The sequence below is a fragment of the Tinamus guttatus genome, unplaced genomic scaffold (assembly GCF_059628265.1).
Source record: "Tinamus guttatus ecotype Peru unplaced genomic scaffold, ASM5962826v1 Tinamus_guttatus_pri_ptg000033l, whole genome shotgun sequence".
In the NCBI taxonomy this organism is placed as follows: domain Eukaryota; kingdom Metazoa; phylum Chordata; class Aves; order Tinamiformes; family Tinamidae; genus Tinamus; species Tinamus guttatus.
The window spans coordinates 2,324,159-2,352,125 of NW_028288567.1; the positions used below are offsets into that span (position 1 = coordinate 2,324,159).

General features: G+C 43.4%; 1 protein-coding gene across 1 annotated transcript; it reads left to right on the plus strand.

Moving 5' to 3' along the window:
• Positions 1 to 27,447, plus strand: SMYD2 (SET and MYND domain containing 2). Its single transcript, XM_088531905.1, has 12 exons — positions 1 to 188; positions 2,787 to 2,850; positions 9,007 to 9,117; positions 10,721 to 10,781; positions 13,146 to 13,270; positions 16,666 to 16,733; positions 18,528 to 18,630; positions 20,880 to 20,990; positions 22,774 to 22,894; positions 23,640 to 23,814; positions 25,074 to 25,182; positions 27,197 to 27,447. Exons 1-12 carry the CDS (start codon positions 1 to 3, stop codon positions 27,275 to 27,277), a joined length of 1,317 nt encoding a protein of 438 aa, XP_088388031.1. The 3' UTR covers positions 27,278 to 27,447.
• Positions 27,448 to 27,967: the final 520 nt, after the last annotated feature.

Sequence of the window (27,967 nt, forward strand, 5' to 3'; positions counted from 1 at the left end):
ATGCGGGCGGAGGCGGCGGCGGGCGCGCAGCGCGGCGGCCTGGAGCGCTTCGAGAGCCCCGGCAAGGGCCGGGGGCTGCGGGCGCGGCGGCGCTACGCGCGGGGCGAGCTGCTCTTCGGCTGCCCGGCCTACACGGCCGTGCTCACCGCCAGCGAGAGGGGCGCGCACTGCGACGGCTGCTTCGCCAGGTAGGGCCGCCCGCCGCCGCCGCCCGCCCCGGCCGCGCGCCCGGCGGCGCCTCGGGGCAGCCCCGGCCCGCGCGGCCTCCGCGCCCGCGGGGCTGCGCCCGCCGCTCGGCCGCGCGGCCCGGCCCGCGCTGCTGCTGCTGCTCCCGCCGTCCCGCCGGGCCGGGCGGGCCCGGGAGCGCGGAGCGGGCAGGGATGGGGCGTGCGGGCGGGTACCTGCCACGTGCTTCACACACACACACACACACGCGTGTGTATGTATGTGCATGTGTCACACGCTTTATCTATGGGCGTGGATATCGGTCATGTGTTTTATACGCACACGTTTATATGTGTGTGTCACACGTTTTACGCACACACGTTTCACATGCATACACATGTGTGTTTTGTATGTAGCACGCGTTGTGCACACAGGTACGTAGGCGCTCAGTTGGCGCTGCGTGGGTGCGTGCGCGGCTGTGCCCTGTGAGCCGCTTTGATCCAGCGGGCAGGACTGAGCGCTGCGACAGCGCCAGGAACCCAGGAATGCGCTGGGCAGGCGGCCCGGGCGCCGGGAGCCTCTCCAGGAGCAGGCGAGGGGGCCCCGCTCACCTGGGCCCCTCGACCTCCGTGTGCTGCGTCCCCAGCATGTGCCTGGGGACGCGGGTGGCAGTGAGGGCCAGCAGCCAAGAGAAATAGATGGAAATACTTGGGGGTTGTTTCTTCTTTTTTTATTTTCCCTTTTTTTTTTTTTTTTTTTTCTCCAGGCTTTGTACTTAACAACAGGCCCAGCGTCCTCCAAAGAAGAGCTACGCTGTTGGCTTTACCTTTTGTCACTGTGTTTTTAAATTCCGAAACTACCATTAGCATTTAGAATAGGGTCTGCATGGGGAATGGCTTACGTCTTGCACCCCGACTCAGATTTGCCAGGGGAAGAAGGAGGCCAGCACCCTGCTGCCTTCATCCCTGGGACCCTGTGCTTCTGCACACGTGATGTCCATGCAGGTTGAACCCGCAGCCACTGCTGTGTTTCCTGCTTCTCAGAAAAGGCGGTGGTGGAGTTACCAGGAGGCTATTGTATTATTTTTATGCTAGCTTTTCTGTGCCTTGCAATTTTTTTTTTCTCCACCCTTCAGATCCAGTGCAAGAGGTGTACAGGACTAGAACCGCTGGCCTTAAAACCACTGGATACACTATATATGTTTGTGCAGCAGCCTGAGTGCACGGGCTTGCTCAAGGCAGTAGCAACATGAGCAACAATAATGACTAAATTTCTGCTGGTTTCAATCAGCTGATTGATGCTGGACTTCATATTTTATCAACACTAATTTGTATGCTACTCCCTGCCATGTTAAATTCTGGATGCTTCATTTTGTGAGTTGACTTGAGCCAAAGTTTTGTAGAATAATAGGAATAAGAAAACTGCAGCTATATATATATATATATGTAATATTTTTCTTCATCCAGTTTTGGGCATAAGACCTTTTTCTTTTATATTGCTCACTGCTTGAAGTTTTTAAGAAGTTTTGCTTAAGAGAATTTTTAAGTTATTTTAAATATACATCTCTACTGGAGTTGCCCGCAGGCAGAGCCTTTATGTCAGCCTGACTCATTTTATTTCACTTTCTGCTTTGCAAGAACTTCAGGAGGATGCCAGGACTTGCTGGGCTTTGTGGCCTCTGAAGATGGGTGACCTATTGAAATGCCATATATTGCCATGTTGTGTGGAGGACGCTCGGCCTTCTTGTAATCCAGTGGACACCTTAAAAACTTATCTCCATTTAAAATGAATATTTTTGCAATTTATTTGTGAAAAATCTGTAGATATTTTATATTATTCTAAGACTGAGAAAACACTGAGAAATCCCTACACTGGTATACCGGGATGTCATATGTTACATAACACATGCTGTATTTTTGGTAGGAACTGCTGCAACGCCTTGAGGCAGAAAAGGACCTTCCTTTTGGCAGTTGCCCATGTTGGGATACATGCAAATATTTAAAAAAGAGTGCAAGCCTTTGGTGGGATGTTACAGACAGCAGGACAGCAAGAGGTTGGGTGGCGACAGGATGTCAGTCACGTTATTTAAGAATGAAGCCTCTTTTCTTGCTTTTGCGAGGTGGTTACTCACAGAACTGCCTGAGCACGCTTTCTGTGAGCAGAGAGAAGCAATGTACGTGAAAGGTTGCTGTTAGTGAGCAAATATACTGAGCAACTGAGAAGCGTTAAATCAAGGAAAAGTAAGTTACTAACACGCAGTGTATAACAGAAAAAAAATGACATTGTCAAGCACCATAGTATAACGTTTCCATACCCAGCCGTTTATCTGCATGGTAAGAGTGCTTTTGCATTGTAACAGTTGCTAGGCAAAACTTGCTTTTGAAACGATAAACAAATAAAAATAGTATCTGCTCTCTGAGGTGGGAGTTCAAGCTGTAGTTACAATGCTCTGAAGAAAATGTAGTTTTGTTACGAAATGCCAAATACTGTGCAGAACTCTTCTCAGGTGAGTGTTAAAACTAGCCCCCAGTAGAAGACGTGTCTCTGTGAAGGTGCCATGAGATGCAGGTGTGCTTCATTCACCGTTACAGAGTAGATGTAATATCTGTTTTCTTTTTAAGGAAAGAAGGATTGTCCAAGTGTGGAAGATGTAAACAGGCTTTTTACTGCAATGTGGAATGTCAGGTATGTGTGATACAATTAAAAAGAATGAAGGTTGAGTTGCTTAACTCTATTTATTGCTGCTGTGGCATTGATAGTCTCTAATCATTTCTGTGGTTAATAGTAGGCCAGTCAGTTTCAGCATCCCACAGATGCTGACCACAGAGTTGTGCATTGGACAATTACAGGATTTGGACATGGTCTGCATGAGTCTTTAAAGATCAGTAGCTCCAGGGCTTGGTACCACTGAGACTTTGATTAGAGCTGCCTGTCAGCCCACTAATTATGCCTGTATTAGTTTTTTCTTTAAGCACAAACCAGATAATTTAACATAACCTCACTAAACCTGTGTGAGATTCTGTTTCTAATGGAAAAATCAAATCACTAAAGAGCTATTTTGGGGGCTTGTTTGTTTGTTTTAGATTCTTCACAAATATTTTGGATCGCTGCAGCTGACAATAGTTGTAATTGTTTGAAACTTACCATGCTTTTTCCCCTAACTCATTCTGGTCACACTTATTCTTTCATACACTCTGTTTTTTTAAAAACCTCAAAATAATAAAATACAAACGTGCTCTAAAGTAGAGCAGTGTGGTGGCATCTAAAACACTCATATGCAACTGTCATTCCTTTTTTATTTCATTGTTCCGAATTGTGTTATTTTGTTATAATTTTCTGTTTTTGCTTTGTTTTAATTCTTGCCAGATCTATTACCTAGGCTTTGTGCGTGATGAGATACACGGGCAAGAATCCTGCTGTTTACATGTGGAAAGCTCAGGAGGATTGCCAACTAAATAAGGAATTAGGCAGTCAGTTATTGTGACTGTGTAAAATCTGAGGTGCTGGTGATGGAGTATGGAGCAGCGCTCATGAAGGATTCAAGTAACCAAAGCCCTGATGTGCAACTCCGTGTTAGCCAGAAGCAAACCAAGCCCCTCTTACATGGTGGCATGCTGTGAGTGTGTGGGTTGGGTGCTAAATATTTCCTCTTCCCATTATCTGGCCTGAGATTCTGCAGTTTGTGCTGCTCAGTTCCCAATTGCTTTGGAGATGGAAGATGGACACTGCTTTTATTTCAAGGGTGTCTGTTACTGTTGCATTGCATAAGTTGCAAACTTAGCCTGGCCTCTACCAGTTCAGGGTCAATCTTTTGCTTCCCCAGGTACCAGCTTTTTCACAGTGTCTTGGTGAATCATGGGTGAATCAAAGGGCTGTCTGATTTTGAAGCACTAGGGTTAAAAATGCTAATAAATGCTTTTTTTTTTAATGAGATTTGTAATAGTTTACGAAATATTAAAAGACTGACAGTGCAGCAGTTGCACTGGGAAGAAAGTGAGTGCTTACTGTATGAGTGTCCTTAAGACTCTTGAAAGAAAGCTGAAAGAGTTTTAAAGACAGCATAGCTAAAACCCATGATCCCTTCATGAGAAACACTTATTTGCAAGAAGCGCTTCCATATGACATTACTTTTAGTGAGCTCTTAACTATGTGAGAGAAGGAGATAATTGAGCAAAGCAGTTTATTGGCTGCTCAGTGCTTTTCATCTGAGATTCTGAGTTTCTTCTCTTGCAACATAAAGCTCACAATGTTTTATGGAGCAGGTAACTGTCATTGCCAGATGAACTGAAGTAGGAAAGTTCAGTGACTTGGCACAGGAAAAATAACAAGTAGATACTCTGGTAGAAATGGCAGAACTTGCTTCTGCTGATCTACAGCCCTTTGCTTTTACTTCTAAGTCCTTCTTTCCTGTCCTCTCAGTGTCCTGGCTTCTGTTCTGCAGAATTAACAGAGTTAAGGAAGAACAGTGATTTTATTCCCCCTCTCTTTCCCGTGGATAACATCTTGTCCATGTTTTGCTTCTCCTTTATTTTTTTCCTCCTTCAGACAGAATACTCTTTCTTATAGTGTAGCATGTTCCAAGAAGAAAATTTCTAACCTGTTCAACCTCAGTATTCTTAAAGCTGCAGGGGAGAATATATAGCAGAACTGCTGACTGCTTGATAAGTTAATGAATTAAAATAATTTCTGCCCGTTACTAAATAGTACAAAGTTTTAGATAAAAAGGCATTTGATGATGTTGCACTGTTTGGACACTTGTATGGCAAACACAGGGACTAGCATTTGACTCCTGGTGATTTGCACAGGGCTTTTGACTTTCTGGCTGATAAAACCCTGTCTTCTTTTGGGCCTTTTTGAGTCAGTCTGAAACTTATGAAAGTCGTTGATGGAATTCTTCGACATTGTTTCAAAGTTACCTTCAAGCACAATATTCTCTGGAAACTGGTCTCCTCTGGCTGTATGTGCTGCGCACACAGTCTGGGCTGCATCTTCATCCTTGTCCTGTTGAAAGGTGATTTTCAGCAGTTCAGCAATTCTTTGTCAAAGCCAAAAAGGACATTTGTGATACTGAGCTTGTGACACTAGAATGTACAGTAAGGGTTTCTCTTTTACCTCCATTGATGTGAGACTTTGTGCTCTGGGCATGGTCATGCCAGGCTAATAGAAGTATTGGACTGTCAGCGTCGAGCATGGGGTGTGTGTAAGTGAACTTTGTCTTTACTTCCAGTAAAAGTTGCAGCCTTGATGATTTGTGGTTTATTGGATATAGCTGAGGGTGTAGCCTCAGTTTGTGCTTCCTTCCTCTCCCAGCCTCTAACCCACCTCTCATTTTAAGAGGGTTCATGGGCTCCAGCTGCTCTATACCCATGTACTGTTCTCCGCTGCCTCCTCCAAGCACAGGTCTGTTACAGTGCTAGTGCCTTTTGGACCCCACCTGCAGCTGTGCAGGTGTTAACTTCTTAGATTATAATAATTTTAGTCAAACAGCAGGAGACCTGTGCTTATTTTTGCTCCTCAGAAGTTAGCTGCTGAAGCAGAGAAATGATCTCTCTGCAGAGGACTATTTTAAGAGGGTTACGTGGTTACAATTCTAGAGTTCCTCTTTTTGCTGGAAGGGTTCTGCACGAGAGGAGCCTGCAGCATTTCAGGTCTCTGCCTTGGCAGAGGATGTAGCCCCAAACTTTGTGTATTTTTTTTTTTGAAAAATGGCTTCTGTGAACATTAGCCCACAGAAGTCAAATATTAGGGATATTAGGGAACAAACATTTAGGGATACATTTTGAGTATAAGCAGCAGAATTTGGCCTCATGCATGGGAAGAACTGAGTTAAACTAACCACTACACTGGCTTGTCCAGCACTTCTTCATAGCTTTTGTGCATGTGTTTCATCTTAATAATTTTACAAGTCAAAAATAAATAGTCAGGACATTTGTTTGACATTAAGTCTTACTGTTTGAATATTATGATGTTGTGGATTTTTTTTTTTTAATGCTGAACTAAATGTGAGTGTTCTGGGAATTAATCCAGTAGTCCAGGATGCTGAAATCATTTTGAAGAACTGATGGAGAAGATTTTTTCCAACGCTTTGATGTGAAAAGCATAAGCTTTAGGGAACTTCCGTTCCAAAACTGTTGTCACTCAATCTTAAATGAAGGGAAAAATACTGTGGATGTAATGAAGATAGGAAGAATATATAATTAATGTAGCATTAGGGATTCAGCTAGAACAATGCTACCTGCTATATTTCAAACTGCTTAGAGAAAACATGGAAAAGAAGCAAAATGCAGCCCTGCTGTGAGAGTGGGGGAAGCTGCTGTCATCGTGTTTCCATCACGGGTTTTACTCAGCCATCACTGCTCTCTGTTCTCAAAGTGTTTTGGGCTTTTATCTCCTTTTGCACGATTCAGCCGTGTCTTGTCCCTTTAACCTCTCTGCTAGTTCATATAACTCAGTATGATTCTGCCTCAGGAAAGATTTTAATTAACAATGTTTAAAGAAGAAAGGGAACAAAAGGATTTTTTTAAACGCTGCTTTGAGACAGGCACGTGATTTTTGTATCTTGGTTTTGTTTTATCGGGTAATCACTTCTGCTTATTCCCCGTGTGTGTGTGTGTGTGCGTGTGTGTGTGTGTGAGAGTTGTACAAAACTCTTTGCATACCAGGAAGCCACGTGGAGGCTGGTGGGAGATGTGGGTATGCAGCGGCTGAGGGATGAGGCCATCGTCCTTCTCCTTTAGTCTTCAGCTTGTGAATTCCTCACCAAAGGCTAATGGGAATTTTCCAACTAGAGGCCTCAGCGCATAGGCAACAGGCCTCCCTGGGGACATCTTTGTGGTGTGACAGCTGTAGGACAGTTGAGGGTGTCATTGCACATGGCATGATTGCTGGGTAATGTGCTATTTTAGTTCTCCTGGTCCGTATGGCTATGTCCTCTTGGAACTTCTACACTGGAGCTTGTTTCATGCAGCCTGTGCGTAGGATTTTTTGGAAATAGTATACTATTTAGGATATTGAGGACAGTGAACGTGATCTTGTCAGGGCTCGAATGCCCCTGCAGTGTTACAGAATCACAGAATGGTTGAGGTTGGAAGGGACCTCTAGAGATGATCTAGTCCAACCCCCCTGCTCCAGCAGGGACACTAGAGCACTTGGCACAGGGTGGCATCCAGGCGGGTTTGGAAGATCTCCAGGGAAGGAGAAGGTGTTGCACTGCTTCAAATTGCATGCAAGACTGGTGCAAGTTTTCAGGTTTCTTTTTCCTAATAGGATAAACTCATAAAACGGTCTATGCCCCAGGCAGTTAAAATGACCATTTGCAATGGAAGAATCTGTACCAAATCTGAGATTAGTTTCTCTACTTTTGTTTGGACCTGTGTAATATGTGGGCAGCAGAGCCAGGAGATGCTGCTGTGGGGCCTGATTCCCTTGGCTGCTCAAGGTGCCTTAGCTTGTTGACAACTCCATGGCCTCCATCTCCTGCTCCAGCAGCAAGTGGGTCTCCCACGTGTCTGGTATCATATCTGTGGGTCCCACGTGGCTGTTGTACACAGCCCGGGATGCCTCAAATGGCACTAGATGTCTGTGGCTAAGCAGCTAAGAGAAATGCTGTGTTTCTTCTGCTCCTGGCACCCGGCACTCAGCCACTCAGATGGGCTATTGTGTTTTTTTTTTTTTTTTTTCCCTTTTTTCTTTGTGTGAGCTAACACAAGGTTTGTGATACTGTTTGAGTCAGAATCTTTATTCTGAATGAAAAGCTTTCTGGAGATTGCAAAGGTGCTTCAGATTTCACTCCGATCAGCTATAAATTTATATTATAAATTTATGTTGTGATTTTTTCCATTGCTGCCATTTTCCAGCAGATTAATCTCATCTGAAAACATAACCTGATGTTCCTTTCACAGGAGGAAAAAAAACCATGCAGGTTTGTTATAACACATTGCTTTAGGTATATGTCTGGGTTGAGAGTTAGATACAAAGAATTGTGCAGTGATTTATTACTGAAATAAGGATATTTCTATATCTGAATAAAGGAATGAAATGAAACTTGATGCAGTCTGGCAAAGGCTTGTGCCAGGCTCTGAGTAGCACCACAATGTGAGTGTGATTCAGTGCTAATCCTTGAGAGTTTCTGTTGCTTTGGAGGAGTCTGTGGAGTGTGGAAATCAATGACTTGTGCCATCACTCCCAAGTTTTGATGCATATTGAACTAGAAATGTGATACACATTCCTAACTAAAATATGTTTGTTTTTATTTGTCATACAGTGTTTTTGTTGGCTAGCTCTCGTCTTATTCTACAACATTTAAGGGGAAAAAAATCTGATAATTCTATTCAGTAGGTCCATTCCTGACCTTACATATACTAACTCTTGTTGTAATTGTGAATCCATTGATTTCAGACACATTACTCCTGATTACACCAGGGTCACGTCATAACGAGGGACCAAGGTATTAAATGGAAATGAACCCAATAAAGCCATCAAGCTTAGACCTGTTCTGTCCTCACATGCTTGATCTGAACAATAAGAACTGGTTGTTTATAAATCATGTTGTCTGTTTGCTTCTTCAGCATTTAATTCCTTTCTTTTTTTTTTCCACTGAATAAATGAAGATGTTCTGACCTTAACTCGTCCCTTGGGTATTTGTTTGAAAATGCAGCAGGATAGCTGCACCCCTTAAATGTGACTCAAGCTTTTGTTCGGATTTAGTGAGCGTCATCTTATTCTTTCAAAGGAAACACATTTCACTTGACCTCTGGGATCTGGCAGGACTTGCTACATCCTCTTTTTCATCCCTTTATCTTCATGGCCGATGTTTTTATAAATATTTTTCTGTGTTTTCAGAAGGAAGACTGGCCGATGCACAAGCTGGAGTGTTCGGCCATGTGCGCTTTTGGGCAGAACTGGAATCCCTCGGAGACTGTGAGGCTGACGGCGAGGATCCTTGCCAAGCAGGTGAGCAGAAGACTGGACTTGGGAGCTTTGTTCCTGCTCTGGGTGCCAGAGGAGGCAGGAAAATGAAAATTGACCTGCAGTAACTGTCCTTACAAAGCGTGTACACGCCAGCTTCCTGTGTACAGATGAGCGTAGTATAGAGCACAAGCAGCCAAAAGAACTGACAGTCCAACCACTCTAGCAGTGTCAGGGCCATGATGATCCAGCCAAAGACTTTGTGGGGAAGACAGTAAAAGGCTGGTGTGCTTTTGAGCTATGTATCTTACCACCCATGACCAAGGTAATGTTCAATAGAGTTCAGAAATGGAATAATTTTACTGATAACTGTCATGATGTGCATGAGGTTTCATCCTCTGCTCTGGTAGATTGGAGTTCTCTATTACATATCAGGACTAACAGTAAGGCCAAGTCTGTGGAAGAGAAAGAAGAATTAGGCTTGGTATATGTTGTTCAATTCTGAGGAGCACTCCTTGTGTTGTCTGACAGCAGGCACTGATACCGTTACGAAGCAGTTGCCATGTTGTGCAGTTACAGCTGAAGGCATTTTGGACTGTATATAACGCCCAGTGCGTATGTGAGATGGGATTGCTTCTGAGGTATTTGAGCATAGATGTTTATGACTACTCGTACTACCTGGTGAAAGCCAGAGCTTGAGAGGGAAGTCTCAGATGCTTGGTCTTTGGAAAGAGGGAATGTAATTAATAAGGAAATAATATTGCAGAGTCAGCCACCTTTCAGAGTTCCTACCTGTATGGAAGCTGTGAGGACAGTGCAAGTGCTTACAGAGAGGGACGGATTCCATAAGTTTCAAGGTTATTATGCTGGGTATCTTCGTAGAGCTCTAAATTCTCTGTGCAGAAACAAATCCTCTTTGAAGCGTATTTGTGTGATTGAGATTGCTTACGTGACAAGGGCGACCTGGATGCTGTGTGTTTTCAGGGTTTCGATGGGCTGCTGGGAAGGTGGCTGCATGCTCCCTGTGCGTGTGGATGTGTGTGTGCATGTGTCTCAGAGCATGGTTTAGTGGTGATCCACAAACAAAATCGGGTGTTTAATGACAAAAAGTCATTGGAATAAATTTGTGCTTTTATCGCTTACAGGGAGGGGGGAGAACCCTACGTGTCATATAAAAGCTAAATATGCAAACCATAGTCCCTGAACCTCAGCTGCTGGGCCACCTGCAAAGCCATATTTAATGGCCAAGATTACAAAGAAGTGGCCTTAGGCCAACAATGGAGCATTGCTTTTGAACCCTGTCAACAGTCAGTTTATTCACTTTCCTCAAAGCGAAGCCTGTCTCCTGCCTGCTTGCTATTGTTAGCAGCTTTCTGTGTGTCTAGAACAAAGCAAATGACATATTTAAAATGCAGTTCAGTTTATGTATATAAATTTGATAGGAGTTAATCTCTAGCTGCCTAATTTGGGGCAGAGAAAATATTTCTATAGCTGTAGAAAGGTTAGCCTATTTAACTCATTGCTATTCACTGACTTCCACACAGTGTGGATTTGGGTTTGTTTGTTTTACAGGTAAGCAATAGACAAAACTGCCTACCCAAAACATTTAAACACTTGTGTTGTTGTTTCTTTTTCCCCTTATTGCTAGAAAGCTCATCCTGAAAGGACAGATTCAGAGAAGTTGCTTGCCGTAACAGAGTTTGAATCACGTAAGTAAAAAAGGCTCACAGGTAAACAGAGGCAGTTTTCTATAATCTGGATTTGCTGCTTTACCCCTTGGCCCCTCTCCAACAAAGCCTTTCTGAGCACCCCACTCCTGTTGGAGGAAGGGGTAAGCAGAGAGAATTGTGACTCCTGGATTTTTTTTTTGAAAGTACAGTGTTTGTTTGTATTTTTTTTTTGTTTGTGTTGTTGGATTTTTTTTTGTCTTGGTAGCTTGTGGGGGTTGTGAAACAAAAGTGAAAACCTAGACAGAATTAATTATGTAGCATACATCCATCTCATAGCTTTTCTGTACTCTAGTGTCTTTTGAGAATTGTAATGTTGTAAAATTAAAATAGCTGGTATTTGTTACCAGGAGGCATAAAATCAGAGACGACACAGTTGCTTGATGGTGACAGTGACTAAGGGGCTAATTGCAGAACCCTCTGGACTATGCTTCAGTATCTGTCACTGCCAGTCAAATCTGACATGTTATATGTGATTGTGTTGAAATTCCATGTCCTAAATGCTCCAAAATAATCCGAGGAAAGAGATGAGGCAATGGCTTGCTTTTAACTGGAAGGCTGTTCTTTACATGTGGTGAGACAGAGATAGAAACTGAGCAACCAGAGGACAAGTAATTGTCCTGGCATAATTTCCACTGATCTGTCATTTCTCTTTCTTGGTCCTGAAGGTAATACTCAGGGAGACAATAGGGTTTTATGTTCATGTTTCTTGCTCTGATGGTTTCCAAATACCTTTATAAAATGCTGAATAAATACAGCCATTTCTAGAGTTTGAGGAAGCAGAGTAACCAAAGACAGCAAGAGTCTTTCAGAGTCTTGCTTGCCTACTGGGCTAAAGCTGCTATCATGGCGTTTGGGACTACAGCGGAAGTAAGGGTGAAAAGTGCCATTATTTGACCTTGCTTAAGACAAGCATAATTTCTTTAAATAGGTTAGTAGGTGTGAGTTTGAGGAGGAAGTGTAGGTCCTGAAGTAATTTCTGCATGTTCTCCTGCAGTGCAGCTTATATTCAGTGCAAATAACTTCAAATTTGGGAGCTAAAAGGCTGAAATGTCTCTTCTGTTGCCATGTTCCCCTTGTGCTCTATAGGAACCCTTCTTTCGTGTGTGACTTTGTTAGCAAGAACCCTGTGTGCTTTCTGTCTTGTTGATTTGTCATCTTTTACTGCATCTTTGGCATCACCAAAGTTTTCCTGTTCTTTGAAATTTCCTGAGAAAAGACGCTTAGTTGTCACTGACAGCTCAAAACTTATTTCTTGCTTGCCCTAATTCTCATGAATTTGTCCCAGTTCAGTTCACCCAGTGTTCGGAGATTGTGCCTTCGTTCGTGTCCCCTCTTCTGCTGTTTTCTCAGATCACCTGTTTTTCTTTCTGCCCTTGAGTTGGGGAAGGGCAAGTGATGTTTTCCTGGCTTTCTTTGACCACCGGAGAGGGGGTGATGCTGCTTCTGTGCAAAAGAAGATTAGGGGAAAAAAAAACAGGGCTGCTTCTGAAGCAAAGAGGCCTAAGAGTGAGAAGGGGCCAGGAGAATACAATCCATCCCCTGTTTCTGTCTGCGTGGCCCAGGCATCAGACTGGTGCGTGCCATGCCTTTGGCTGGAGCAGAGCAGGGTAACATTTCCACTGGTATTCCTGCTGTATTCAAACATCTGCAGGTTAAATACAAGTCTGTTGGATTTCCCCTTCTAGCCCGTGGGGATACTGGCATTCTCACATACTCTTTGCTGTGTCCTGAAGCAGGAATCTGCAGTAGGTAACGTGGATTGCACCCCTAGGCATCCTCACGTTATCTTCTTTCTGCTATCAGCAGAAACCACAATGACCAGCCCCAGGCCTTTTTCTAGGTCCCAAGTAGTTAAAGCCACTACTGCTGGTAAAGACCATGTCTTTTGAAAGCAGAGATAAAAACACTTCTTAGAAGGAATCTGGACTGGTTTGTACTGAGAAGTGGACCCATATGAAGAAGTTTCTCTGTGTAAAGTGTGTTTGAAGAAGTGTGATGTTGAATGTGACTTCATGCCACGTCAAATGGGACTTGGTAGCTCATAAGGTACCCACAGTTGATACACTGCTAGAGCTAACCAGGGCCCACAGAGGAAAATTTAAGTCTAACTTCCTGTTAATGGTTAGAAAAGACTTTTTAGTCCTGCATGTTCTTGTGGTGCATGTGTGACCTTGTCAGAAGAAGCATTGGTTTTGCTGGAGAACAGAGACTCCTTGCAGCACTTCCAAGTAGCTGTTCTTTGAGGAGTTTCTGCCCAAGTGCAGGCCTGTTCTAACCTAGACGTAGCTGCGGTTCACGGGGGAGTATTCCTGTTACTGAAATGGAATGTCTTTTTGTCCACAGACCTTGACAAACTAGACAATGAAAAGAGAGAGCTGATTCAGAACGACATTGCTGCTCTTCATCACTTTTATTCAAAGCACATGGAGTTCCCTGACAATGCTGCCCTTGTAGTTCTCTTTGCACAAGTAAGTTGGTTAGAACACAGTCTGCTTAGGTGGAGGGTGCTGTAGGAGTTTAGCCTTTGTGAAAGGAGCAAAGTATTAACAGCAATGGAAATGGTAGCTCTTTGCTTATTGTAGGGAATGCTGCGTGCACTTGATGGAGAGGATGTACTTCCTTGGGCAGAAGTGGCTGAACGTGGCTTGTTTCAGTAATGAGGGAAAGACTCTTGTCTACAGACCTCTTATGAGCTGCTTCTCAAACATGGAAGAGGAGGAAACAGCTCTGTTGAAGTTAGGCTTCTTGTGGGCCAAACACAGCGCAGTGGCTGTAGGATGGGCCTTGTACACAACAAGCTACTGGTGGGAGCCTCTGGGAGAGCAGAATGCGTCATTGGGGCTTTAATATTAGGGAATAGTTGGTGGTCAGATGGTGATGCTGTTCAACCTTCTTCACAGGCAGAAAACTTAAGAGAACTGGGAAAAGCAGTCTGAATCTTTAAATGCACTCAGGTAGTCTGGATAGGCAGGTTTTCTTATGATATCAAATGTGTCATCCCTGTCTCTCACCTGATTTTCACACATGTTTAAATGTTGCCTACATTGTAATGAATGGAATAATACACTGGAATGCTAAAATTACATCTCCTTGTTTTTCTCCTCTGCTTCAAAATAAGCTAATTTTAAACTTGTGCCTCTGAATAAGAAGTTTCTTTGGTTAATGTGTTTTGAGAGGTGGGTAAGTGCTGACTGCTCTGACGTAGACTGAAATGGCAGCACCCTGTCCATATAGCCCGTCATGTACCAACAAGACGACCCAGTCACTATTAGCTTAACACAGATGTAATCTGTTATGCTGTAGGTGAATGATTCTTCAGTGTGTTCCGTTGCTCACCATCTATTCAGTTGTTCATAATTATACATTTTCCTTCAATAAAAAATTCTTCTGATTTGAAGACTTCACAATTCGCGTTTGTCAAAGGAATCCTTTAAAGATATCAGGCCATCCGGTTTATTGTGGTATCTCTGAGTATTTGTGTTAGAATGTAGCCAGAATCCCTGAAGATTAAGTTGTCTTGCCTTTTGCTTTATGTTGTGTCCTGGAGCAGCTCCGCTGTATCCCTCTACCTGAACTGCTCTCTGTGAGCTGCTGGCTCCCAGGTCTGATATTCTACCCAGCTTTTTCTCGGGGTTTCTAATGTCGCTTATAGACATCAGCTTAAATTCTTCATGACCGTAGGGGAACTGGTTACTCTTGTGGATATTGCAGTTTTTTGAACTAAAACCTGCAAAGGTCATCTGGATGCTCCTCACAAGTTTTTTTTTACAGGGCATGGTCTTCTGAAGTTTTGGCTCCAGTGTGAAGTCTTTCTGGGAGAAGGGGGGGCATGTCTATACCAACATGTTTCTTAATGGTAGTTTAGCTTCAGCTAAAAATAATAGTGCGGTTGTACTCTTACCCTTTAGTTTTGCTTTAACGCTTCATCTGACCTCCCAGTGCCTGCTTTGCTTCTTCATTTGATGTTCTTTTCTCTGTGGCTCAGGGAAGGGGTTTGGGAGTTGAGCATCTCTTGCTTACTGTTCTGTGTAGTCTGGGTATGGTGTAGCATCTTACTCAACATAGCTAAGATGGAACTGGTCCTTTTGAATGGAGCAGAGAATTTTGACCAAATTGTCTTTGTCTTTCACTGCTCTCTTCCTTGGATGCTGGCATCCTTATGCTCTCTTTTGTCCTTTTGGAAGACAGCTCTTCAGACAGCTATTCTGCAGCTTAAGTCATACTATTCAGTTTCTCTCATGTCTCAAGAACCAGTCTCATCCCTATCTTGAAGACCTTCCATAATGTTGTGCCTCCCTCTGCACGTTTTCTCTATTCCACCATTGGAAAGAACCTAAACTCATTTAGTCTCTTTATTTCCTCTGTGCTGCTCTGTTTAGTCATGCATTTCTCTGGTGAAACCAGAGGTATCTCATCCTGCCTGTTTCTTCCTCGTGTTGTTTCTGGTATGATGCATTCCAGAAGTGCAGTCTCTGATTTGGTGGAGGGAAGTTGATAGTAACTCACTACATATTTTTAAATATTTTCCTGTGATTCAAAACCATCAAGCTGTTCTTCATGTCAGCCTTTGTAGCCTTATGTTCTTACCTGCCGTTGATGTAATTATTTCCTTCTATTGTTTTTGTATTCAGCAATTACACTTTGATTTCTGTTCAGGTATGCTCATACACTGGCTAGTGCAGTAGCATGGTCATTTTGAGAGAGAAGCAGTCTTTGGATGCTATCTTGCTAAAAATAGCAGAATAAAGATCAAGTAATGATATTTAAGATGCTGGTGAGTGAGTCAGGGAAACAGGACGCTTTTCATAACTCTGAAATCATCCTGAACATCTGATACTTGAGGGATGGACTTGGGCAGTAACTGGGCATTTCAGAACTGAATTCAATCTTGTGGAGCATAAAACTGTTTGCAATCTTTGTGATCAGCCTTAACTTCCAGAGCGAGTACTTGCCCTGTATTTTATTGATTGCCTTGTGTTCGTTCTAGCTTCAGCTTGCACATGTGACCATAGAGTTTTCAGGCTTTCTGGCACTTCTGCAACTATTCTAATAGTTGTAGGGAGATGTTGGTGAGGATGGATGTGCTGTCATGAACGTGACTCGCAGTAGAAATGGAATAAACTATTTGATTGAGGTGTATTTCGATTATTATGTGCACACAAACCAAATTCCTTTGAGTTTAGTTGAAAATAAAATATGAAAAGGTTTTAAGACCTGCTTGACTCTATTCTTTAATAAAAAATAAATAAAATAAACAAGCTATTTTTATCCTGTACCAGTGTTTAAATTAGGATTGCCCTTCCTCACACACGGTCCTTTTTCTGTTTCTTCTGATAACTTTTATTCTGTGTCGACATTAGGTTCAACTCTTGCTCACTCCCGCTGTTGCTGTTGCGTGTGCTGTAGTTGTAGCTGCTCTGTGCAGCCCCTGACCAGGTGACAGCTTCGTTATGCCCTGCCTGCACAATGCAAGCTCTGCATTGTGCCAGTCTGGCTGAGTTTACTATGGAAACACGTGCTTTTCCTTGCACTTGTGCTGCTGTTTGGATCCTTTAGTCGTCTTGGCCTCCTTGGCTTCTTGAGTGTTGGGCCTTGCTTCATGTTTGCGCTGGTCGTGTCTGTCACACTTTCTAGCACTCTTTTGAAGCTCCCTTTCTCTAGGCTGGCCCTCCAAGGAGTGCTGAGTTGCTCTGTCCTCAGCAAGTGTGAGTGTTGTCCTTCATGTTCCTTGGGCTCAGGGGCTTTGTCCTCTCTTCTTTTTCTGAGAAAGTGTGACTTTTTCTGAAGTATGAGATTGTGACACACGCGTGTGGAGTTGAAGGCTAAAGAGAAGCTCAGTTACTGTCTCTCCCTTTTTTCTTAGGTTAACTGTAATGGCTTCACAATTGAAGATGAAGAACTCTCTCACTTGGGATCTGCCATATTTCCCGAGTAGGTTGAGTATAGTATTTTATAAAATAACTTATTTATAAGCAAATAAAATCTATGCATGTATGGATATAGATCTGTATTGAAAGAAATTTAATCAAACATTTAACATTGATTTGTCTTCTTAATTATCTTTTTGTATTGTCCCCTCCCTAATAAAGTACTCCAGAATACATCTCATGATTTGCACCAGCTTTGTTGAAAAATCTGATGATTTTAGTGGAATTCAACTTGGAATTTTCTTTGAAGTTCCAAAGCTCAGATTATGAACTATATGCAGGCTGATAGGCAACAATAAATTACTCAGCTGGCAGATTCTGGACAGGGACTTCAGGTAATGATCAAAGTAAAATGGAAAGGATTACAGGTGATCTGATCTGTTCACAACTTGCTGTTTTGGCTGGGTATAACTCTTCACCTGGTGTTCTCTGAGCAACATGCCTTCTACCTTTGTTCCATTGCAAACAGTAAATCCCTTTCATAAATCCCTTTCAGCATCCTCAGATGTTTTAAAAACTGTGATGTTTTATGTTGCTAGGACAGTGGAAAAGGTATGTGCAAGTGCCTCAGCTTTACAAATAAACTGCAGATGTTAAGTGTTAACTGCTGTTGTGGACTAGGGAACACAGCTAAGGCTAAGGATGAGGAAAGTTCCTTCCAGTTAATCCTTGTCCTTCCAATCTTAACATGTAACAAAGGAGAATAGTTTCTACGTCTGTTCTTTACGAACCCCATATTGAAAGCAGTATCACTCTGCACTTAGATTGGCTTTCTTGGAAGGCATGGACTGCTGGTAGGTTGTCTATGTTGAAGTGATCTGAAATGTACAGATGCCCAATTAGAGCAGGATTGGTTTTGATAAGCGCTGTGTATAGGCAGCTGTAGCTAGTCCTTGTTCCAAAGGATCCCCTGTTTTACGCGGGCTTAGGTTCTCTTATCCCTCACCTACAGATAAGAAATGAAGACCTTAAAATGCCTAGGAGCAGAGACATGGTTGGCGATGAGAATATTAAACCCAGATCCCGTGCAAACATGTTCTACACCTTCCTGTGTAAATGCTGAACATCTGAGAGCCATGTCTTTCCCACCTGACAGCAAGAAAGCTCACATGCCTGTGAGCTAAGAATGCTGAAGAGCCAACTATTATTTTGGTAGATCGAAGGAAGAAGAATGAAAATTGTATATTTTGTCTGAAATAACTTGCAAATTGCACCTTCTTTGAGCTTGGTAGGAGGGAAGAGTACTTTTCTCTAACAGACGTGGATTTTGCCTGATTCATTTGTTTATATAACAAACAGAAATATTCACCTTCCTGCCTTTTTTTTTTTTTTTTTTTTTTGTACAGAAGCTAGCTGAAATTTTAACAATTCTCACAGCTTGCAGTGCAGCGAACGTCTTTTGGTTTCCCATGTTTTCAGCTCTTTCCTTCAGGTTAAATACATTTTTCTTTCCTCTCTGTCTGGGGAAAATAGTCTATCATAGGATGTTGATAGGTAAGCTATATAAATATCCCTGTCAACTGTAAAAATGGGGAAATAGTAACTTGCATAGACTTGTAACAATACAGTAATAAAATTGTAGTGATTCATTAGCGCAGCCATTCTCTGTAAGCTGGAGTAAGTAACTGCACAGTAGATTTTTCCCGGGGTTGCTTTCACGTTAAGCCTCGAAATAAAACAGCTTGGAGACGAGGAACTCGCTCGATCTTTCAGGCTTGTTTTGTGAAGTGGTGCTTAGCTTTTTGCTGGTCACGTTTGGTGTGGAGGAAAATAAAGGTTTGCTTTTCGCCTTTTACAGTGTTGCACTGATGAACCATAGCTGTTGCCCAAATGTGATTGTAACTTACAGAGGGACCTTGGCTGAAGTGAGAGCTGTTGCAGAGATTGAGCCTGGAGAAGAGGTAAATGCGCCGTGCCGGAATGCGCTGCAGTGCTGGGTGTGCTCCCCTGCTCCCATCCTAGGAGCGGGGGCCATCCTGCTTTTCAGATCTCACTCCAGTCAGATGATAATTTAATCACAGTGGAAAAGGATCTCTTGTTTCCCAGTAAAGCTTAAGATCTTGCTTTGGGAAAAGTTGGTCTAGGGCATTTTGTGCTTCTCGGAGGTGGGGTCCTGCTGTGTGTTAGAGCAGGGAGGGGCAGCAGTCACTGTCTCTCTGCTCGTCCCAGTGTCTCAGTCTACCCGTCTGTAAAATGAAAGTTAGTTTACTGATGTTTGGCTGGTGCTTGGAATTTCCAAGATCAAAGGAAATTATTACTGCTATAATAATTCCCAGTATACCAGTAGGGTGATGAAATGGGAGCCAGAATACACAAAGTAAATGAGTACAGATAAATCCTCTAACTTTTGTTTGGACAGGGCATCCACAAAACGTGGAGCTCAGTCATATCACCTCAGCAGGCCTTGACTGTGAAGTGACAGAAGAACAAGAGTGTGTATTTAGGTGGAGCAAAAGTGAATTTGGCAAGGAGTTTTGAGCAGTGAAGGGCTGCTTTTTTTCTTTCAAAAGCAGAGTTGAGGAGCAAGCTCCTCTGTTTGGATCTGCGTGCTTCTGCCTAGGACCTGCATTCTCTTTGGGGAGGGAATTTGAGTAGGATTTTATTGTGGTTCATTTATTAATGCTGATTTAATGGGCAAGGTTAACACTGATTAAAATAAGTTCAAAGTTAATTTTGATAATTCCTAACGATTTCTGAAGTGCGCGATAGCAGCTCTGGTGAAGGGAAGAGGGGTTATTTTCCAGGGATTTCAGATGCTCACTGTTTGAATAAGGAGAGTGTACTTGCTGGAGGGGAAGGGGAATGACTGGGGTGAGCAGCTTCTCATTCAGTTTAATAAGTTTTATCTGATTCTGGCATGGGTAGTCACTGCAAACACATTGAACAAGGACTTAATTTCTGTTTCAGAATTTTATTGTGGAATCCTGCAGACCATTTCAGCATTTTGGGGGGCACTTACTGCAGGAGGTGGAAATGAGGGATGTTGCCTTGCATGAGATTTTCTTTTGATTGAATTGTGCTTTAGAAGCGGTGCGTTACAGAATCTCGTTTTTGTGCAGTAGCTTTTGAGAATTGTGTGAATTGTAGTTTGCTCTGTACAGTCTGGCGGCCTGTGTCTCCCTCCTCAGGCCCAGCACAGCCACTGCAGCAGAGCACGTTCAAAGTGTCTGCTGTAAATGCAGTTTCTGCCTTTTGCAAACTTTGAACACAGGGAAGGGAGGAGTGAAGGGTAAAATATGAGGCTGCACAGAGGAAGCATGTGAATATCTATTGCATGAAAATACATATATTTTATTTTAGAAAATGGGAAGAGTGAGCAAAGCATTTCAGCTGGCTACAGATAAGGAAATGCAGCTGAAGTTGTGGGTTTTTTTTTTTGCTTTGTTTTTGCTCTGCACGATGGCCAGCTGTGTTTCATGTATGGCATTTTCATAAAAGCTAATAGCAGGTGTTCCTTTTTGACGATTATTGAAGTAGAAGAAAACTTAAAAATAGTGTATGAAAAGGACCTTTGGAGTGATCAAAAGCAGGTTTTCTTTGCTTAAAAATATTGCTGCTGAAGTAAATCATTCTCCTAGATATTCATTCTCCTGGAGTTGGAGCACTGGACCTCTTTTCTTTTCAGAGATCTAAAGCTCTTGTCTTAAAGTTTCTAAAGCTAACAGTGGCTGCTGTTGCTCCAATTTTTGTGGATTTTCAAAAAGAAAAACTTAAGAAAAACTCTGGAAAAAACAGGCTGCTGTAATTTAGCCAAGGCTGGATACCTGAAATCATTATAGCCTAAAAATCTAGGCACCTCTTTGTAGTCTGACAGGGGCCGGAGATTTATGCTGTGATGTTTTGTTATCTACACCTGAATCTGGCTGTCCTGGGTTTAAGCCAGGGCAGTATTTGAGGGAAACTCTGTAATTAATGGGAAAGGAAGCACTCCCCTGTCAGGCTGCGCTCACGAACGGCAGCTCCCGGGGCTGCCCAAGGGTTTGGAGTGCTTGGGAAGAGGCAGGTGCCGGGGCCAGAGGGGGTTCACGGCTTTGTGAAGCGCATGAGGTGACTTGATTATTCTAAATACAAATTCCTCGTAACTTGTTGCGATAGAGCTGTATACTTGCACTGATTTTCATTGACTGCTGTGCTTTTTTTTCTCACCTAGATTTTTACCAGCTATATTGACCTCTTGTACCCCACGGAAGATAGAAATGAGCGGTTAAGAGACTCTTACTTCTTTAATTGTGATTGCAGGGAGTGCATAACAAAAGAAAAGGTAACTTTTCCCTCTACTTGTCAAGGTACTTACAATGCTGCGTCTAAGGACCTATATATCTGCTTTAATTAATTTGTGGGGAGGAAAAAAAAACTAGTAGGATTTTGTTTCTGTTTTTCTATCTAGAAGTCTTTCTATTACAATTTTTTTCTACTGTAATCATGACACATCAGGAAATATCCTGGTAGATGCTTGCCTAAAGTTGAGCTACAAGGTGAAGATGAAGACTTTGTTACAAATAGATAATTATACTTTGTGCCTGCACTTTTTGTCTAAAAGAATTTAGCTCAGTTTTTGTAACTGCACGTTTTCCTCCTCCTACCAAATTCAAATTCCTCCTACCTCCTACTAAATTCACCATTTAGTGAATTTTGCTTGGGGCATTTTGGTGTCCTGGGCTGGGATAGGTCCTGCTGCAGTCCCTGGTTGAGGTGTCTCAGTCAGTACTAAGTGATGTTGTGTGATACTGCTGGATGATTCAGAAAGTCAGCAGGATCTGTAAAACAGGATTTCCTGTGGGGAAAAAAGGCAAATTCCTTTATCACATCAGAGAACAGGCTGGGGTGACAACCACTTGCGATCAGCAGGCCAGAATTTAAGCAGCCAAACTGCTTTTCCCTGCTGGAGCAGGGGGATTGGACTAGGTGATCTCTAGATCCCTTTGGATCTTTAGACCTCTCTAGAGATCCCTTCCAACCTTAACCATTCTGTGATTCTGTGAAACCCTGGAATGGTTGTGCTTTCCTAGCAGTTACTTAGTTATCCCCTCCTGGAGATCCTGGTAGAACTGAGCTTCACGTGTCTCTTCTGCCCTTTCATTTAAGGTAGATCTGGAAGTTCCAGGTCATTTTTCCCCCCATTTTTACAGCGGGTCCCTTTTTCAAAAGCTGTTTCCCAACCTGGCCAGACAGCTTCTCCTTCTTCTAAATGAGTATCATCTTTTGTAACAGTTTTTCCAAATAGTGCCCAGTATTCTTGCTTGAAGCCATTCTGTTGATCTTGTAGCTGCCTTTTTCCTCACAGTTGCCTTGATAATTTTGTCACGGAGTTTAATGAAGGAAGGATTTCATTCTGACAACGTGCTGCTCACAAGTCCCCTGTCACTCAGCCTCCTGCTGTTCTGAACAGATATCCCTGTAGCCCTCTCAGCTGACAGCTAAAATAATTAACACAGGATGAAATAAATCTATTAACAAATTGAGGCTTAAACAGCTAAAGATTGTTTCCAGATCGCAGCGGACTCTTCATGAAATAGTAAGTTAGATGGAAGGATAACAGTAAATGGAGCTGTCCAGCAGAAAGTCAGTGCATAGTAAAGAAATGTATGGAAATGGTCTCTTGTCTTTAGGTATGACGGATATTATTCTGTCTTTAATATTTTCCTGTTTTCCACTGAGGTATCATTTGTTGGGGGGGCCTAAAGTTTTGTTTTTTTTTTTTTTTTTCCCTAGTGTTAACATTGAATTTATTTTAATCCTTCATCTCCTGGAAGCAGTGTAGCTTATGTAAAATTGCTTTCATCACAAAATTGGAAAGCTTTTAACCTTCCAAAACCAAGGGATTCATGAAACCAGAGAATGGCAAATGAACAGGAAGGCAGAAGATTTTAGGGATTCCAGCCAAGACTTAAGAGAAGAATTGTAGGTGCATGGTTCTAACAGTCTTGAAGGAACTGAAATTTCCAACTAAGTCTCTTTACTTCGTGTAACGGGTACATCTTTATTTATAGGACTTGGAACTTGCATTTATAACTTTATGATATTTTATCATGTGTTTTCTTTAGGATAAAGAAAAACTGGAAATCCGCAAGCTGGATGTTTCTCCATCACCAGAAGCAGTATGTGACATGATCAAATATGCCAGGAACGTGATTGAAGAATTCAGGAGAGCCAAACACTACAAATATATCCTTTGTCTCACCCTGACTCCAGCACCTTGCCAGGTAACCTAAACATCTTACCTGGTGACTTGTGTCAAAAGTACCTCCAGGTGAAATGTTAGGACCATTAGAATTTGGAAAATGTCTCCGTCCCATTTGTGTCTGGAGAGAACAATTGGCAGTTTAGCACTGCCATTTTTGTGGGATTGTGAGACCCAGGGTTTGTTCCTTTTTGCTCACATTTGTATTTTATACAGGCTATGGGCTATATATAGGCTGACTGCTGTCTTCCCAGGACAAGCCAGAAACAAGTAGGAACATGGAGGGGTGTGTGTCTGGGTGCGGTAGTATTACCTTTTTTTGCCAGGCTGCATACAAGGCTGTGGCAACAGCTGATGATCACAGTCCTGCCTGTTCTAACAGTGCTGCAATGCAGGAAAAAATGCTGGATTTGCTGGGCCAGGATTACACCAGGCGCTCTCGTGCCTGATTCCACCCACTGCATGAGCTCCCCCTTCCTCTGACCTTGCTGGACCAGCAGCAATTCAGAGCCTTGTTTTTCCTTTTTTTTTTTTTTTTTTTCCCAGTCTGAAAGGTAGGTTAGTAGAACAATTCTTTAGCCCTGGGGTGGTTGTAGCATAGAAGTGTTGATGCCATTTGAGAGAAGAGGTCTTTTTAAGAGCATGCTGAATAAGTCAGTTCTTCGGCAGTACCGCGTAGCTGTTGAACCTAAGACCATCCATTTATTGCATTCCTTGACTTCTTCACACCTCCAACTGAATTATTGGAGATTTGTGAGCTTAGCCTGGAAAAGATGGGTGCAATATTTGAAGACAGTAATGTTTATATGTTACACATGATGTACCAAGCCATGGGTGTCTGCCTCTACGTGCAGGACTGGGAAGGTGCACTGCGTTATGGGCAAAAAATTATCAAACCATATAGGTAAGTGTAAGACTTTTGCTGCTGTAACTCAGTAATCCGAGTAGCTAAGACATGTTTGGGCAGAGATCACTTCCTTGGGTGTATGTATTGCAGAAACTTGCTGTCCATGATATCACTGCTCAAAAGGGAGTATTTAAATGCTGGGGTGGATTTTTGTTGCCATGAGATTGTGTCCTGCAATGTGTAGCAAAAGAAGGCTCTGAAGTTCTCGTCTTGACCTCTCCAGTTTATCCCATCATGCATGTTGTGAGGGCTCAGAGTAGCTAGAGAAACACTATTTTTGATATTCTCCTAATAGTTTTCCTAGGGAAAAATTCCAGGGAAGCAGAGCCCCGTCCCAGGACGGAGGCCGAGCAGCAGAGGGAGCTGGAGCTGAGCGCAGCTCCTGCGCACACAGATAGGTTTGGTGGCCTCAAGCCCTTATCTCCACTGTCCCAGAGTGTGTGGCATGTCGAGCACCCAGGCTGGAGCCCTCACAGGGGGCAAGGCAGCACACAGCCTCCGTGGGCAGAGGAATTTTAGCATTCCCTGTTGATGTTTCTGTGATGGGGGCCTTGCAAGTAGCAATCTTCTGGTTACTCGCTGTACCCGAGCGTGCTGTGAGTCTCCCAAGCAAATTCTCATCTTGAGACATGACTTTCTTTCCAGACAGGGTGAGGGGAGGCACAAGTAACGCTCTCCCTTCGGAGCGGATGCCAACGTGAAGTCACAGACCGCTTGGCAGCGAGCGGCGATACGGAGAACGTGCCAGCACATTCCCCGGCGGAGCCCAGGGCTATTTATCATCCCTGGGCCTTGCCCAGCACCCCTGGCTCCCAGCCTGGCATTCCAGGTCGGCTCTGCTGCGGCGGGCCCTGATGGCTCGCAGTGCTGCAAGGCCAGGGTAGCACGTGTGCTGTGCCGGCCCCTTGCTTTCCATGAAGGCCGACCCCTGTGGAATAAGCTGAGCTCCTTCTGCGGGGTAGGGTGGCTCCGAAAGGAGTAGCAGTGCGGTGCCTTTCTCTAGGGGGCTGCATGAAAACTAGCGACAGAAAGTCATTGCCACCTGACAGCTGCTCAAAGGCATGTGGTAGTTTGGGTTGAATTCCCACTGGACAGGCATCCCCATCACAGAAATGACTGGCACTGGCTCCTGGCAGCCAGCGCGGAGGGGATGAGCGCTGAGGGTGCAGGGGCAACGAGCACCAGGAGGGGACAGGGCCGGGCAGATGCTGTGGAACGGCGGGTTTGGTAAAGCTGGGTGTCTGTGTCTCTTGCAGTAAACATTATCCTTCCTACTCGCTGAACGTTGCCTCCATGTGGCTGAAGTTAGGAAGGCTGTACATGGCGCTGGAGAACAGGCCGGCTGGAGCGAAGGCCCTGAAGAGGGTAATCCTGCTCTCCTCACTTGTCACACCCGTTAAAACAGGGAGCTGCTGAAACACTAAGTGCTTCTCTGTCAGTAAGCCTAGCTTGACGGATAGCGAAACGTGTGTTAATATATTTGGTTACTGGAGTCTTGGCTCCGTTTTGATTTTTTTTTTTTTTTTTTTTTCCCTGAAGACGCTGCGTAGGTTGGTTCTCTCGCACAACGAGTCATGTCTTTCCCAGTGAGCTTCCCTGCAGTGTTTGGAATGGGCATTACGGCTACCTTGCTGCTGTCTGAGAGTCTGCACTGTGCCAGGGCTCTGCTAGCATAAATGGAGCAAAACTCTTAAAACTTCTCCTCCTTGCTAAATTATGACAGCAAAAAAAAAAAAAAAAAAAAAAATGTTTGGCTTTTATAAGTGGTGCAGTGTTTCATGGATCTGATTTCTATATCCAAGTTTAACTAGGCATGCTTTTGGTGATTATTCTTTCTGGAACCAATTGATTTTTAAATAACTGAAGAGAACTCAGTGCCTATGGTAACGCTGACACTGCCAAAGACAGCATTTGAGTTTACTTTTTTCTTCACCATTCTTTGTTAGTCTGCTCTTTATGCTCTAGGTTTTATTCTTGCTTTATTAGTCTGTACGTGTTTCATGAGTTTCTTCCCCTGTTGTTGTTGGACAGAATTTTATTTTAGTTTCTTAAATGGCACTGACTACTGTAGTATATAATAACTTGGTCTGGAATGTCATATTTTTCCTTTTCTGATGCTGGCAAGTTTTTAGGCAGCAATAGCAGAACTATCCAGCCATCATGAAAGATACTATGAAAAATACATGCTCTAAAATGTAACTAATACCGTGTTTAAAAATAGCACAGATTTTTTCCCCCTTCTCTTTAGTGTTAAAGCTTTGACTAAACCTAGGATTTGTGCCAGTAAGAACGTGGGATGGGGCTGTGGAGGGGAGCAGGAGGTAGATTTGTTGGCATAAGTTAGCTTCTGAACACAAACATTTTTGGTGACTCATTTCCAAAAGCTGCCCGCAGGAACTGCCCAGAGCTATCCCAGGGCTTGATGTTTGGGATGTGGTGGAAAACAAAGCCATTGCTCCCTGCGTTAGCAAGCAGCTGGCGCAGGAAGGTGCCCCGTCTCCCGTGGGGCAGGAGCAGGGATGGAGTCACTGCTCTCCCTGTGCCTGCCGAGCTCCCTCATGGAGCTGTGAGTAACCGAAGGCCCTGGCCATGAGGATGCTGCAGTTCCTGACTGCTTCTAAAGACCAAAGTGCTAAATATTCGCAGGCATTTGGCTAATTTACTACTTCCAGTGCAGCCTATGCTGCTCTTACATCTGTTTGAGGCCACGGCTGTGCTTTTCTCAAGTGGAAAACTTGCCTGTAAAACCCGCTCTGTAACGCGTTGTGGATGTTGGCAGGAGGCTGCATGAATGTGGGTTTGGCTGGCCGAAAGAGCCCCGGCCAGGAGCAGGGCTGTCTGCAGGAAACTCGGCGGGGCGGCCGGCGCGCTGGGAAGTCACAAACCCCATGAGCTCTCACACTCATGCAGTGGTTACGCTGCAGTGGGAGCTCCTGGAAGAGGTGAAGGGTTTGGAGAATCAGGTCTGAAAGCTCCTGAAGAACCTTTTGCCATAGCTCGTCTCAGCAGCCTGACAGCTGAAGGATAAATGGGTAGGAACAGAGCTGTAGCTGACACTGGTTATGTCCTCTGCCAGAATATTCCCCACCCCACTTGCAAGTTTTCTGTCCTAGAGCTGATTGCATTCAAAGTAGTTTTGTCAGGGATGTCATTTTGAAAGGTGCTTTGGGATCCTTTAAGATGAAAGATGAATTCTATGAATGTAAAAACCTTTATTACTTAGTTTTGAAATTCATTTTGTTTCCTACTGGGTTTATGACTAGAAGGGGACAAAAAGTAGCTAGAGGTGTCAGACTGTTTCAAACCTCTGAAGAGAGTATTTATAGCCTGGTGTTATATATGAATCAATTGTGTGAATATATTTTTTTTCTTTTCATAGGCAATTGCTATCATGGAAGTAGCACACGGGAAGGATCATCCATACATTTCAGAGATCAAACAGGAATTAGAGGACCACTGAGCCTTTGAATCTATGCAATCCTTCAAACCTTTATTTAAAAAGCCTTGTTACGGAAGCCTTCAGGAGTGCTTTGAAAGGTGGTAGCGTATGAGCGCGCGGCTGTCCTGTAATTGGAATGACAAACACACCTAGGCCTTGAAAAATGTTTCTTGCTTCTACAAAACTGTGATTGCCTTTTAAAGGAAACATCACAGTTTCAGAGAGGGTATGAGTTTTGACAGATCATGTGCAAAAAATGACTAACTTTTCTTTATGAATTATGATGTGTATCTACCTGATTTGTGTAAAGTAAATAAAAGTGGCCTGACTCCTCTTGCGTTTAGTTATATATTTACATGAATGCAATGGTTTTGTGACATCTATTTTCTCCCAAGATCTTTTATTTGTTCTGGCTAATTATTAGCAAAAACTGTAGTAATTTTTTTCTTTTTTTAGATATCAGTTACTTTTGTTTGCAAGGGCTTAGCTCAGAGAAGGAGGCAGTGGGGGTGAGGAATTCAGTGCAGGTTGAGTGAGGAATTCTTGCACTGTGCAAGAGAGCCCCCTTCCTCCTTTCTGCCAGTTGCTGGGCAGCCCATCACTGTTTCTGGCAGGTGATGGTTCATCTCTGTGTGAGGACCTCAAGCTCAGTGTTCCTTGAGCAGAGAATGTCAGCACCTACCTCTGGAGAACTGCACAAGGCTTATTTAG

Excerpts from the sequence above, each read along its gene's own strand:
- SMYD2 (XM_088531905.1), top strand. The coding sequence starts at position 1 with ATGCGGGCGGAGGCGGCGGCGGGCGCGCAGCGCGGCGGCCTGGAGCGC. Across the intron at positions 10,782-13,145 it reads CGTAACAGAGTTTGAATCAC|ACCTTGACAAACTAGACAAT; the intron begins GTAAGTAAAAAA and ends TTTTGTCCACAG. Across the intron at positions 20,991-22,773 it reads AGTGCATAACAAAAGAAAAG|GATAAAGAAAAACTGGAAAT; the intron begins GTAACTTTTCCC and ends TGTTTTCTTTAG.